The sequence below is a fragment of the Alligator sinensis genome, unplaced genomic scaffold (genome assembly GCF_000455745.1).
Source record: "Alligator sinensis unplaced genomic scaffold, ASM45574v1 scaffold34_1, whole genome shotgun sequence".
Taxonomy (NCBI): domain Eukaryota; kingdom Metazoa; phylum Chordata; order Crocodylia; family Alligatoridae; genus Alligator; species Alligator sinensis.
In genome coordinates, this window is record NW_005842151.1 from 2,001,873 (window position 1) to 2,013,152 (window position 11,280).

An 11,280-nucleotide genomic window follows, 5' to 3' on the forward strand; every position below is an offset into this window, starting at 1 on the left:
TGGATCTGGTCTTCAGTCATTTCACCTGATCCTGCAAGTTGTTTCTCCAACAAGTAATTCCGAGTAAAATTTTTCAGGATAGGTGCACTGGCTTCTGTGTTGAGAACAAAGGTGCCAGGGAGTACCATGCAATGATAAAGATGCTTCTAGTGTAGCCACGTTGCTACTGGGGACTACAGTAAGACTCCCCAAGTCTTTTTCTTACATTCTGAACACATATATGCTTTGGATTCCATCATTTCTTCTTTGTAATTATAATCCCAACTCTTTTAACTTGCTCACCTTTTTTTTTTCTCTGTTAGCCAATTACAGTACCTTCATGTTTGGAACAAGTCCAACTAGGTTAATGAAACAAAGCAATCATAGCAGGGGGGGTGAAGAACTTTCACTGAAATAGATAATAGTTTTTAGTATGGATCAAGAAAAAGAATCAGGCCCAAACCAGGGAGTTTTGCTATTGATATCTAGGTCCCTTCCAGCCTACTTTCCTATCTTGTAACATTAGACTTTCCCCGGGAGCTTTTAGTTCATTCCATTTCCCCCTATTTAAATCAGCAGCATGAAGGGCAGGATTTCTAACACAAGTACGTCTCTAAGAATTAAAGAAAATCAAGGAATCTGTCCATTTACTAGAGATAATGAACACATTGGTTTATACAACTTTTTACATTAGATAAATGGATCCCCCTTCCCTCTCCACCCCCAGCCCCACCAGCAAGTTCCTTAATTATTAGATCAATTTCTTAGAGGTCATAATGGCATTATTTTTATAAGCACAGCAGAAGAACACCATAGGGTGATGCAATATGAATAACTGTAACTGTTTTCCTACCTTTATTTGCTTTTACAAAAACACATAAGGCTCAGTTTAAGATTTTCACAGTATACTTAAATTTCTGATCAAGCTGATTTGAATTAAGGCCTCTGTACTAACTTTTTCAATAGTATTTTACAACACACTGTAAAAAATGTTATTTAAACAATACTCCCCATAATTGCCACTAGTAAATGATAACTTTTTTACTGTAGCTTGAACACTCTATTTACAGGTTTTGAAAATATTAAAGTAATCTGTGTCTGACTTTGTGTTACATTGCTCGTAACTATATGTTCTGGGTATCTTTGGCTTGCTTTTTAGCATTCAGAAACTGAGAGAGTTTAAGAAAACATTCAAAATGCTGAGAATACACGTAAGTGAAATATTTAATGTCTGTCAGTATTCATAAAAGTTACATCGTTTACATAGGGTTCATCTGTATATAATAAAAATGTCATCTTAATGAAAAGATTTTTCTGGCAAGACTTTTTATGTTAATTTGTTTAACATATGCTTTGGCTACACAGTTAAATAGGAATATAGCTTTTTTTAAAAAAAAATCTTTCTGCAAATAGTCTTTTTTTTAACAATTACAAAACCTTGTCACTAAAAAGAATTGATTATTGTTACACTTGCTTGTTGGCTTGTAAAAATCATCTGTGATTTGGACTGGGCAAAGATCTTCCTTAGGACAAAGTTTTCTTACTAGTTAAACGAATTTGCTCCTTGCATAGTGACTATGTAAACATCTCAGGGAACCACAAATTAGATGCTGGTATTCTAAATATCATTGATGGTTTTACATGCTGTACTGTATATGCTTATATGGAGGGAGATGTGGGTGTTATTTAATTTTTGAGGCTGATAGTATTTTTTTTAAACATGTCAACTGTATGCAGTGAATATAAACATGAAAAAATTAAAACTCCAAAATAAATGTTATAGAGTGCAACAGTATTGCCACCTCCTTATGATTTCTATTTATAACATTTTGGAATTGTACTGTACTGCTTCTTTTCAAAAAGGTAAGCCTAAATTAATTTAAACAGATATGTGTTTTCATAAAGTTAACTATATTTGCATCAAATAAAATGTTTATTAATGAAAGCTATTATACAAGAAACATCAAAGAGAAATTCATCATACAGAAATGTACACTATAAGTGACAGATGGAAAAGTGCATGCAGATTTTTTTGTTTCATTAAAAAAAAAGTCAGAAACAATAATACTAAAATTACTGGGTTTTGATCCCTATGATCTTAAATGAATGAAAAGCTTTCTTAGAATTTACAAAAATCCATTTAACAGATATGACTAATACACATTAGCAAGCAAGTGGAATGAATGCATTCGGATTTTATTTTACAAGTACTTGTGCTTGACAAATGTGACTTTTTTTTAAAGAAAAATTGCCTTCAAATATGGGCCGGGTAGATTGTTGCCAGGTTGCTCTGGTTTTATACACAGTTTCTCTAAATTTGTTTTAATACCATACAATTTTGAAGCCTTCCGTTCTGTTAATTAGACATCATAAAATAACATATGTTTTGTTAACATTCAGGAAATGACATCAAGTCTTTTTTTTGGCTCAATAGATTTTTAAATGTATGATTATCATAACCTAATATTGTCTTTGTCTTCACTGCAGTGGATTTCCGATCAAACTTTTCCCCTTCTTTTAATACTTTAGGGAATTTTCAAACGTCGGGATGTTTGGCTGTAATGCCCCAAGATTTGTTCTCCCTGAAAGAAATCATAGTGACAATTTATTAAACTACAGAGCAACCTGGCTTTTAGGGGTCTGCAATTCTAATTTGTGTTTAATATACCTAGCATTAAATCTTGATTCATTTCATCATAATTATTTAGGTTATATTTTTCATGCAATTACTTTAGCTGCTAGTTTTCTGATTTTTAGAATCCTAAGACAGGGTTGCAATATCAAATCAGTGGGGCATTACTTTTCATGTTCAAAAGCAAACTAAGGAAAAAAGAATTTTGAAAACTAAAACCTAAGTTGCACCAGCAATCGCATGTATATTTCATATGAAGAAAGCAAAAGCCCAAAAAGAAACTGGATTTTAAAGTATTTATAAGGCTGTGTTACCATGTTTAACACCAATGATTCACACATACTGTAAAAGCAAAGAGACACACTGGTACAGGTAGACTTTAAATTAAAAAAATAATAATAATAACTGATGGGAAATAAAACTCTTTAGATTCAAAATGGTTTTATTCACACAAATTTAATAGGATATATCACAATTGTTTGGTCCATAAATATTTAGGGGAAATAGTTTCTATACAATGCATTTATCAATAAACAAAGAAACATGGACAATTTTGCTAGACCACTTACTGTACTATAAACACGAAGCTCAATATATAAGATTATTGAATTTATCAACTATATCTGAAAGAGTGCACAACTGCTTTCTATGACATGTTTGTCCCCTCTAACAGGATACACCATAAAAAGAGTTTCAGAAATAAGAGGTAAAACAGTACAAAACTAGTGAGGTGTCAAAAGGGCTTAAAACAGTTAATTTAACAAACAACACATATATCCTGATTTTTCACAAACTTACTCCCAAGTTATATCATAAGGCACATAGTAGAACTGAGTTTTAATTAGTCTACTTAATAAAGTAGATCTATAGTACCATATATTGTTCTGTCAAAGAACAAAATTTATAAGTATCAATATTTTTACCTGTAAAAATGTATTAATAAAGATCTCAGCCTTACCAAGGTTGTTTGGTCTGGTTAGTGGTAAATGCCCATAAGGTAATAGAAATAGGAAAAGTCAAGATTTAATATCCATAGAAGATGATAACCATACTTGCTAAATATATAATGGAAAACACACCTTTCCTCTATTACAGTGTTAACATCTCTTCCATCATCTTTTTTTAAAAAATAAGCTACTTTTCTGTGCTAATTTTCTAAAAACCCTGAGCAAAAATTACAATAATGCACTTTAATGTGGGCAGTGAACTGTCAATATGTAACCACACATTTATACAGCCAAAAAGGACACCTTTAAAATATATTAAATAGCCACTTCGACCACCAAAAAAGAGACTTGATGGGGTCTAGAAAGTGAGATATATGTGCAAAGTTATTCTTAACAATCCACTAAAAGCAAGACATAGATCTTGACTGTTATTTTTGTTTGTTTGTGTCTGAGACTCTGCACAATCTAATTGATGTTGAACTACAATAAAAGGATACAAATGAACATTCACCACTGCCCAGACCATTCAGACTTTTAGCTTAAATAAAATTAAGAAAAAGAAAAATTGCTATTGTAAACTAGGAAATGTATTCAGATCAGCATCCACCTGGCTTCTGAGTTTATCTGCTCCAAACTATCCACTGTCAATTCCCAATTTCATAAGAGTTTTCTCTACCCTTTTTCTTTTATACAAAAATTTTAAAAAACCCTAAAATATATTAGAAATATTAAAGATTATTAGTCATATATTGAACAAAATGTCTGATGCAGTCTCATGAAACATCTAAAGTAAAATTCAAAATAGCAATGAAAATGTATTAAAACCAGTTTCCTTAAACATCTTAATAAATTATATTTTGCTTATTTCCATCTTCCCTGAAAAAATATTAATAAAAAATGACCTAAGTATCATTACAGGCTTTTGGAAGTTGATCCTATGCTCATGGAAGTCACTGGCCAACTCTCCCACTGGTTTTATCAGTGCAGAATCAAAGCCATGATATATATAGAGAGAGAGAGACTTAATTGTCTTTATTTCTTTTAAAACCCAAATCAATTTGAGAGACATAAAAATTAAAATGTATGTATGTAATAATGATTATACTGAAGTATTCAGGCTTAGGGCTTCATCCTGCAAATAGTCAGGCACCTTCAGTACCTTTACTCATGTTAGCAGTCACACTGATGTCAATGGGGCTCCTCACATTAGTAAAGTTTTTCTGGCTGATACTTCAATAAGGCTCCTCACATAAGTAAGGTCGCTCTAGAATCTGTCTGCAGAATCAGGGCATTGGGTATGAACAAATTAACAGGCCAGTGGCCCAGTCTTCTTGTCCTTACACATTATTGCCATTGGTCTAACCATTCAAATACTCCATCCACTTTCCATTGGTGCACTTTCCATTGGTGTCAGAAGACATTCTGTATAGGTGAAGGGCTTGCAGGATTGGGATTATTGACTTCAGTAGGAATGTTTGCTGCTCAAGCAGGGTCAAGTTCATAACTAATGTTTATACTATAAAAAGCATTGGGACTGAAAATGCTTCTTTATTCCAGTTACTAGCTTGATTTGTTCAGGTGTGATGAATAATACAAAATTTTAAAATGTCTTATAAAAATAAAATGGGAACTAGGACTCTGAAACACCATGAGTGCAGATACAATCACAGAGCAGCAATCTGTTAGTTTTAATTAAACTGAGCCTTAATGTAATTATCCAAGTGGGAAAATAATTTTCTGTCCTTTGTGATAAAGCTCATTTTTTTCAAGAATCTGGAAATAAGTAACATACAATTTTAAGAGGCACTTATTAGAATGATTCATAATCTTCCCTTCAATTTTCTGATGAGTTAAAAAAAAATCTGAATACAATTTATAGACAAAATATGTTCATTTATAATAGAGACATGTTACTGCAAACTCATTTGCCAAGTGGCTGCAGATGCTACACACCAAGCTGTTTATTTTCCCAAATATTTTGTGGGTTTGTTTAAAAAAAAGTCTTGAAAATAATAATAATAATAATAAAGAAGAAGAGGAAGAATAAAAAAAACTCAAATGTTAGAAAAGGTTCGTTAAGGTAGTTTGTGAGGGGCTTCCGGATTCGTGGCTGTCCAAGTTAGAGGTCACTGATGTCACTACAGTGATAGTGGGATTGGTCAGGTCTGTTAAAGTGGTCGCAGTGCCGGGTGGAGTGAGAGCGCCGCTGTCTGCTGAGGGCGGTGCCGGAAGTGACGTGCCATCAGCTTTATCGACACCCCCATTCTCCTGCCGCAAAAGGTTCCTTCTGAATTTGGCTCTTGCGTTTTGGAACCAAACCTGCAAACCAATCCCAATTGATTTCTTTACCGATGTTTGTTTTTGTGTTTTTTTGTTTTTGCTTTTATGTAATTTTTGATGTTTGTTTTTGTTTGGCAAATCATCTAAGTAAACTCTACAGCTTCATCTGGTACTAGTAGGTATCGTTTCTGTCACACAAAGGCACATGTACATTAGGCCCAGCACCATTGGAGCTGGTTAGTAGAACATTGCAGCATATAATAAGGAACTTAGAGCGGTCTTGCAAAATTCTACTCACTCTTCCAAGGAGAACAAATGTTACAGTGGGTAAATAATACATCCTCAGGACTTTGATTACCTCAGTCATCATGGTAAAGAGGAGATGAGCAGAGTTTTGCAAAGGATGGTAAATTTTCATAATCATTTTTAAAGACTAAAGATGAAAAAGGGAGAATGACACTATCCCCTGTATTGCTGATTATTATGGGTCACCTAGTCTTACTCTACCCCATAAACCTGTGGGTTCACTGAAAATATTTAAAATGATACACATCATGGACAAGCAATTGTTACTAATAGATTTTCCTTCTTGACCACTTTCCTCCCTTTGCATACTGCACACAGCAATACGTGCATCACTTGGATCTTAGTGAGCCAGCACAGATATAAAGGGATTGCCAGTGTTCTTTTTGTTTGTTGGTTTGTTTTTTTAAAAATATGTCATTTGCTGGGTTGTCTAAGGCAGGGAAATAATGATATACGTTTCTATGGATGTCCTGACTGATGACCTGTCTGACAGACATGAAGAAAGTAGATAGTCTGGTCTGGAGAATCACATCAGCCAAATGTTGTCATATACCAGGGAACCCAAACTGTATCTAACAAAGGGACACATAAATAACTTACTGGAACCCCCAAGGCTGTACCCAATTTGTGCAAAATGAAGTGGATTGTAGCAACCTTAGTCCTTAATATGGAGGTCACTGCATAGAGACTACAGACCCCAGGGCAAACTGCTTTACTTCTGGAGCTTATAAACTCCAGAGAAAATTTCCCTCTACTGAGGATAAGGGTGATCACAAGCCATGTATTCAAATTCTGTGGGCTACTTTTGGGTGGTAAGGTATACATTGGGCACTCCTACCATGCAATACCTTATCTCTTAAGTTTTCTGTGCACCTACTAGGGACACGGCTAACAAGAAGATATATATATATATACACACATATACATATATGCATATATATACACACATAGCATTATAAATAAGGGTAATACTATTGTACTGGCAGGGGAGAGGGGAAGTTTTGTCAATTTTGTCATGGTGGCTTCTTACCTGCAGAACTCTCTTGGTGAGGCCCGTTTTCTGAGCAAGCTGCTTGAGGTCCTTGGCATCCGGGTTGTGGTTGATAGCAAAGTAGGACTTCATGGTGCGAAGCTGGTGGTGTTTAAAGGAGGTGCGCATACGCTTGGTCTTCTGGGATGGGGGATAAGGCTGCTGGTCTCTGTCCAGATGATCTGCCTCATTTTCATTACAACCTGATCAATAAACAAAATACAACATGGGGTTGGTGATCATGTGTCATCATGGAGTAAAGAAAAAAAAAACCGGGCAACTTTCCAGAATCATACTGTGTTTTGGAGAAAAAAAGAGGGGAATTGAGCTAATGTGGTATGTAAAAGGCAGACAAGTAATCATTGGATGATCAAAAAAATAGCTCCAAAGGATGGCCTGCTCCCGTTCTTAATATTGATTACATCCCCCCAGGCCCACACTTGCTAAGAGGCTAATGTATTGAGGGGAGGCCTACCAGTTTCCTTCCCTTGACAGATTTTCAGGCAAATCTCTCTCCTTTGCTGATGAAGGTTGTACTACATGTTGCCAAGGCATCATGTAATATCTCATTCACATTTTGAAACTCCACTCAGTGAAACACTTCTAGCTGGGGAGCAGAGTGAAAGTCAGGATACTTTTTGAATCTTGGTGGCCCTCTCACCAGTTATCATTAAGAGGGACATGAGATTGGGAAGACTTGTTTTGACAGTTGATTCTACAAAGTAGAAACACCGAACTACTGTTCAGATGAAGTCCAAAATATTTGGATTCTTCCCAGGATTTTATGTAAAATGATGAAAAACACCTCCAGACAGCAGTTGCAGCCAAGCATCCTTGTATTTGGGTTGATGCCTGCACCAGTCACCCCAGATAACAATAGCCCTAGGTTGGTACCTTCTTTGGCCTTTTCTACCACTGGATCACAATCCTTGAAACAGCTTCCTTGATTGATTATAGCCAAGACTGTTAAAGTGATTTTGAAAGAGAAATATGTTGCAGTTTACTGCCTCATGGCCATAAGCTGTACACCAGAATTTCCATTGTTCTGGGTTCCATGGCACCATTGCTCATGTTTAGGATAGAAGTGACACTGTTTCCAAGAAAAGCAACAAAACTAACCATGTTTTATAGTTTGGGCTTGACAAATAATCGGGTTATTTTCAGGGAACTCAGTTACATAGGGGTCAAACCTGATTTCGGTCATACAAAGAATATTAAGAATGTCTCACTTAAGAAAAGGTCTAAGAACGTATCATGTAAGCTAGCTCAGGATTTATTTTCATTTGACTGCTTCCTTGCAGTTGCTGGATTTATTTACTCAGCCTATCTGACCCTGAATCTTCTAAAAAAAAGTGTGGAAAAGTACACAGTATGCTTCTTGAATCACATCAGTCCATGGACACTGTGATTTACAGTGCTAAGAACAGAGGTAAAAGTACTTGCAATTACCAAAAAAAGAAAAAACTTATTCTCTGTCAGAGCGGTCTTCTTTACTAAATTAAAAGTCTAGTCAACATGAACATATGCTAACTGGACAGTGCATTGACAGAGGCTCACCTAGACTAGAAGAGATTCTAACAATACATAAAGTTACAGCTAGACTTTCGAAGTACATTGACAACTTTGAAACCCCCAGGAAATAGAAGTTGCCTTGGAAGTAATTTGGGACCAGGTTTCTGATGCATTTACTACTGCTAATTAACACTGTACTTTCAGTGGGACTAATCTGAACAACAGCTCCATGTAAATAATAATATCAGAATCTGACCCTAAGAAATTATTTTAGATAGTTGCGAGCTAAATAAAACATTCAAATTATAAAGTATGGAGGACAATTTGTCTTCAAGCTCTTTCAGCATGCCTTTCACTATGGTTTCACAGTGCCTATTCTTTTATTATGGCTTGTCTTCAATGGAGCAAAAGTTAATAAAATAAAATCTCCTTTGGAAAATCCCAATCTCTGGAATTATTATACTAGCCTGTGTTCCAAGTGGTTGAAATGGTATTATATGGCCTCCTAAAATTCTTAAAGTTGTCTGGAAAACAAGAAGATAGCTCAAAGCAAGGCAATATGATGGTGCACCTTTTTTACACCATTTCTTTAATGGCCAGTGCAGCGTACTTATTGCCAGGATTTCTCAAAGTGCATTCAGCATAGTTATTATATATACACATAATAAAATGTCTACTTCTTAAGCAACATCTGTGTAAAACATTGTCCTAAGGAAAGAAAAATTATGTTGACTTGAAAAGTCACTCTCGCTTCTTGCTATACCCATTGGAGAATGGTTCAAAACAATCACTATTAAAATAAATTGTTTCTAACATATAGTAGCTACTACAGAAAAAGCTTTGTCTATTTTAAGTAAAATGTATGCATTGGGTTATGCAATGCATGGCACTCAATGTAGCATCTGAACAACTCACAAACATCAACGGCCTGGAACTCATAACCCTGTAAAATACTGTTGTAACTTCATTTTAACAATATTTGAAGCTGAGAAATAGAGATTAAGGGACTCGCTTAATGTCAGGTAAGGAACTTTGACAGAGCCAGTTCTCTCATTCTTTCTCCAGTTCCAAAGCACTAGATTGCTGTTGGTCTTTGTTAAGGAAAATTAAAACAAAAATCTAAACTAGAGTAATAGAATATCGATGGAAAATAAACTTTTTTTTCCGCCACAGCATGGTTGCATATTGTTAGCCGAATCAGAATTGGCACATTTCTTTCTGTTTTAAGCCATTTGAATTGTTGAATAATGTCTTATCAAATGCCACGGATAAATGCCGGACTAGGACAGCATCCGGCTACATCAAGGAGAGTTTAATTCTGCTCTTTTGTGATCCTCTTAAATTGTTTATGGAGTCACTTTATAGGATAATTGGATTTTTTTCCCCCGCAGCTGTTGAACCTAGTCTTTGAAATTTGATTTGTTTTGGAACTAAATTACACACGTTTGGGTATTACTCTTATTCCCTTCCTACCCACTCTAAGGTGGGAGAGGTTCTCTCGGGAAATTACAGTGGAGGCACGGGACAGTCTGCTCAACCCAGAAGTAATGGCCATGCTCAGGAACCCCAAAATGACCTTAAACCATTCAAATCAAACGTTTAAAGCTAATCACTAAGCGGGCTCCCAATCTGCCTCGTTCTGTAAACGTGTCACCCTCCAAATGAGCAATCAGCCTCCCTCAAATGCCACTAGGGGTCACTGCCACATTCTTTTTAATCGTTCCCAGAGGTTGGAGTTTGCAACGTAGGGCTAGGATTTGGACTAGCAATATTTGGAGGTGGAAAAACTTTCTGGATCTCCTTCCAGCTGGATGTCATGATATGCCACCAAGCGAAGGAGATACCGTTTGCTGCCCGGCTGCCATATGCAGCGAGGTCTTTTTCAACCAAATCCTCTGTGCCTGCCCCAAGATTTCCCCCTCGCCCTTGCTGTCCTGTTAGCCAACCTATACCCGGGCTTCCAGCTAAGCCACCAGTTCGTTAGGAAGAAAAAAAAAAAGAAGCAAAAAAACCAAAACACAAACCCAGGACATATTATACCTAATACCGCAAAGAGCTGGCCCCTACCCAGAGGTTGTGGGGCTCCTCCTTGCTTTAGCAAGGGGTGTAAATTCAGTGCCCCCCGCTTGGGGTTGATCCAGAGACACTGGGGCTCGTTTGGACTCGCCGGATGGAAGAAGCGGTGTCGATCCCGACTCAAACGGCGAGGGAGGGGGTAAAAAGGAGGAGCGGGGAGATGGTGGGGGGTGGAAAGGCTGGTTGCTACAGGGAGATTTGTTTTCTCCTCCTTTCAGGGAAGAATCCCCTCTATTTAAGCCCGTGACCAACAGTCTCGGGCTGGCACGAGGCAGGGGATCGCAATGACCGGAGCTAGATCTGGCTGAGCTCTCCAATGCACCTCTAAGATCACGGTTTATTGGGGGGGCTTCTAAAAAATCACGTCGGGTCTCGCCCTAGCGGAACCAGGAGGCTCCCATGGGACGGCCTGATCCCGGCGGTCGAGGATCAGAAGGGGCTTTTTGTTGGACTTTGGGGCGAGCGCTGGCTTTTACCCGCGGGGATGTTGTCCATCTCCTCCTGCATCCCGCTCCCCA

The 11,280-nt window shown here is 36.9% G+C and overlaps 1 protein-coding gene across 10 annotated transcripts in view; it reads right to left on the reverse strand.

Annotated features, from left to right (window-relative positions):
* Positions 1-1,350: 1,350 nt before the first annotated feature.
* LHX9 (LIM homeobox 9) overlaps positions 1,351-11,280 on the reverse strand; it is a 16,893-nt gene continuing 6,963 nt past the window's right edge. For 8 of the 10 annotated variants that reach the window (XM_006025517.2, XM_006025516.3, XM_006025515.2 and 5 more), the window contains 2 exons: positions 7,175-7,377; positions 5,620-5,877 (listed from right to left, as the gene is read on the reverse strand). In XM_006025517.2, the coding sequence (XP_006025579.1) occupies positions 5,620-5,877; positions 7,175-7,377 (461 nt within the window). Of the gene's footprint in view, positions 2,562-5,619; positions 5,878-7,174; positions 7,378-11,280 lie in introns of those variants that run through there. The other 2 variants (XM_006025520.3, XM_006025521.3) reach the window with 2 other exon arrangements.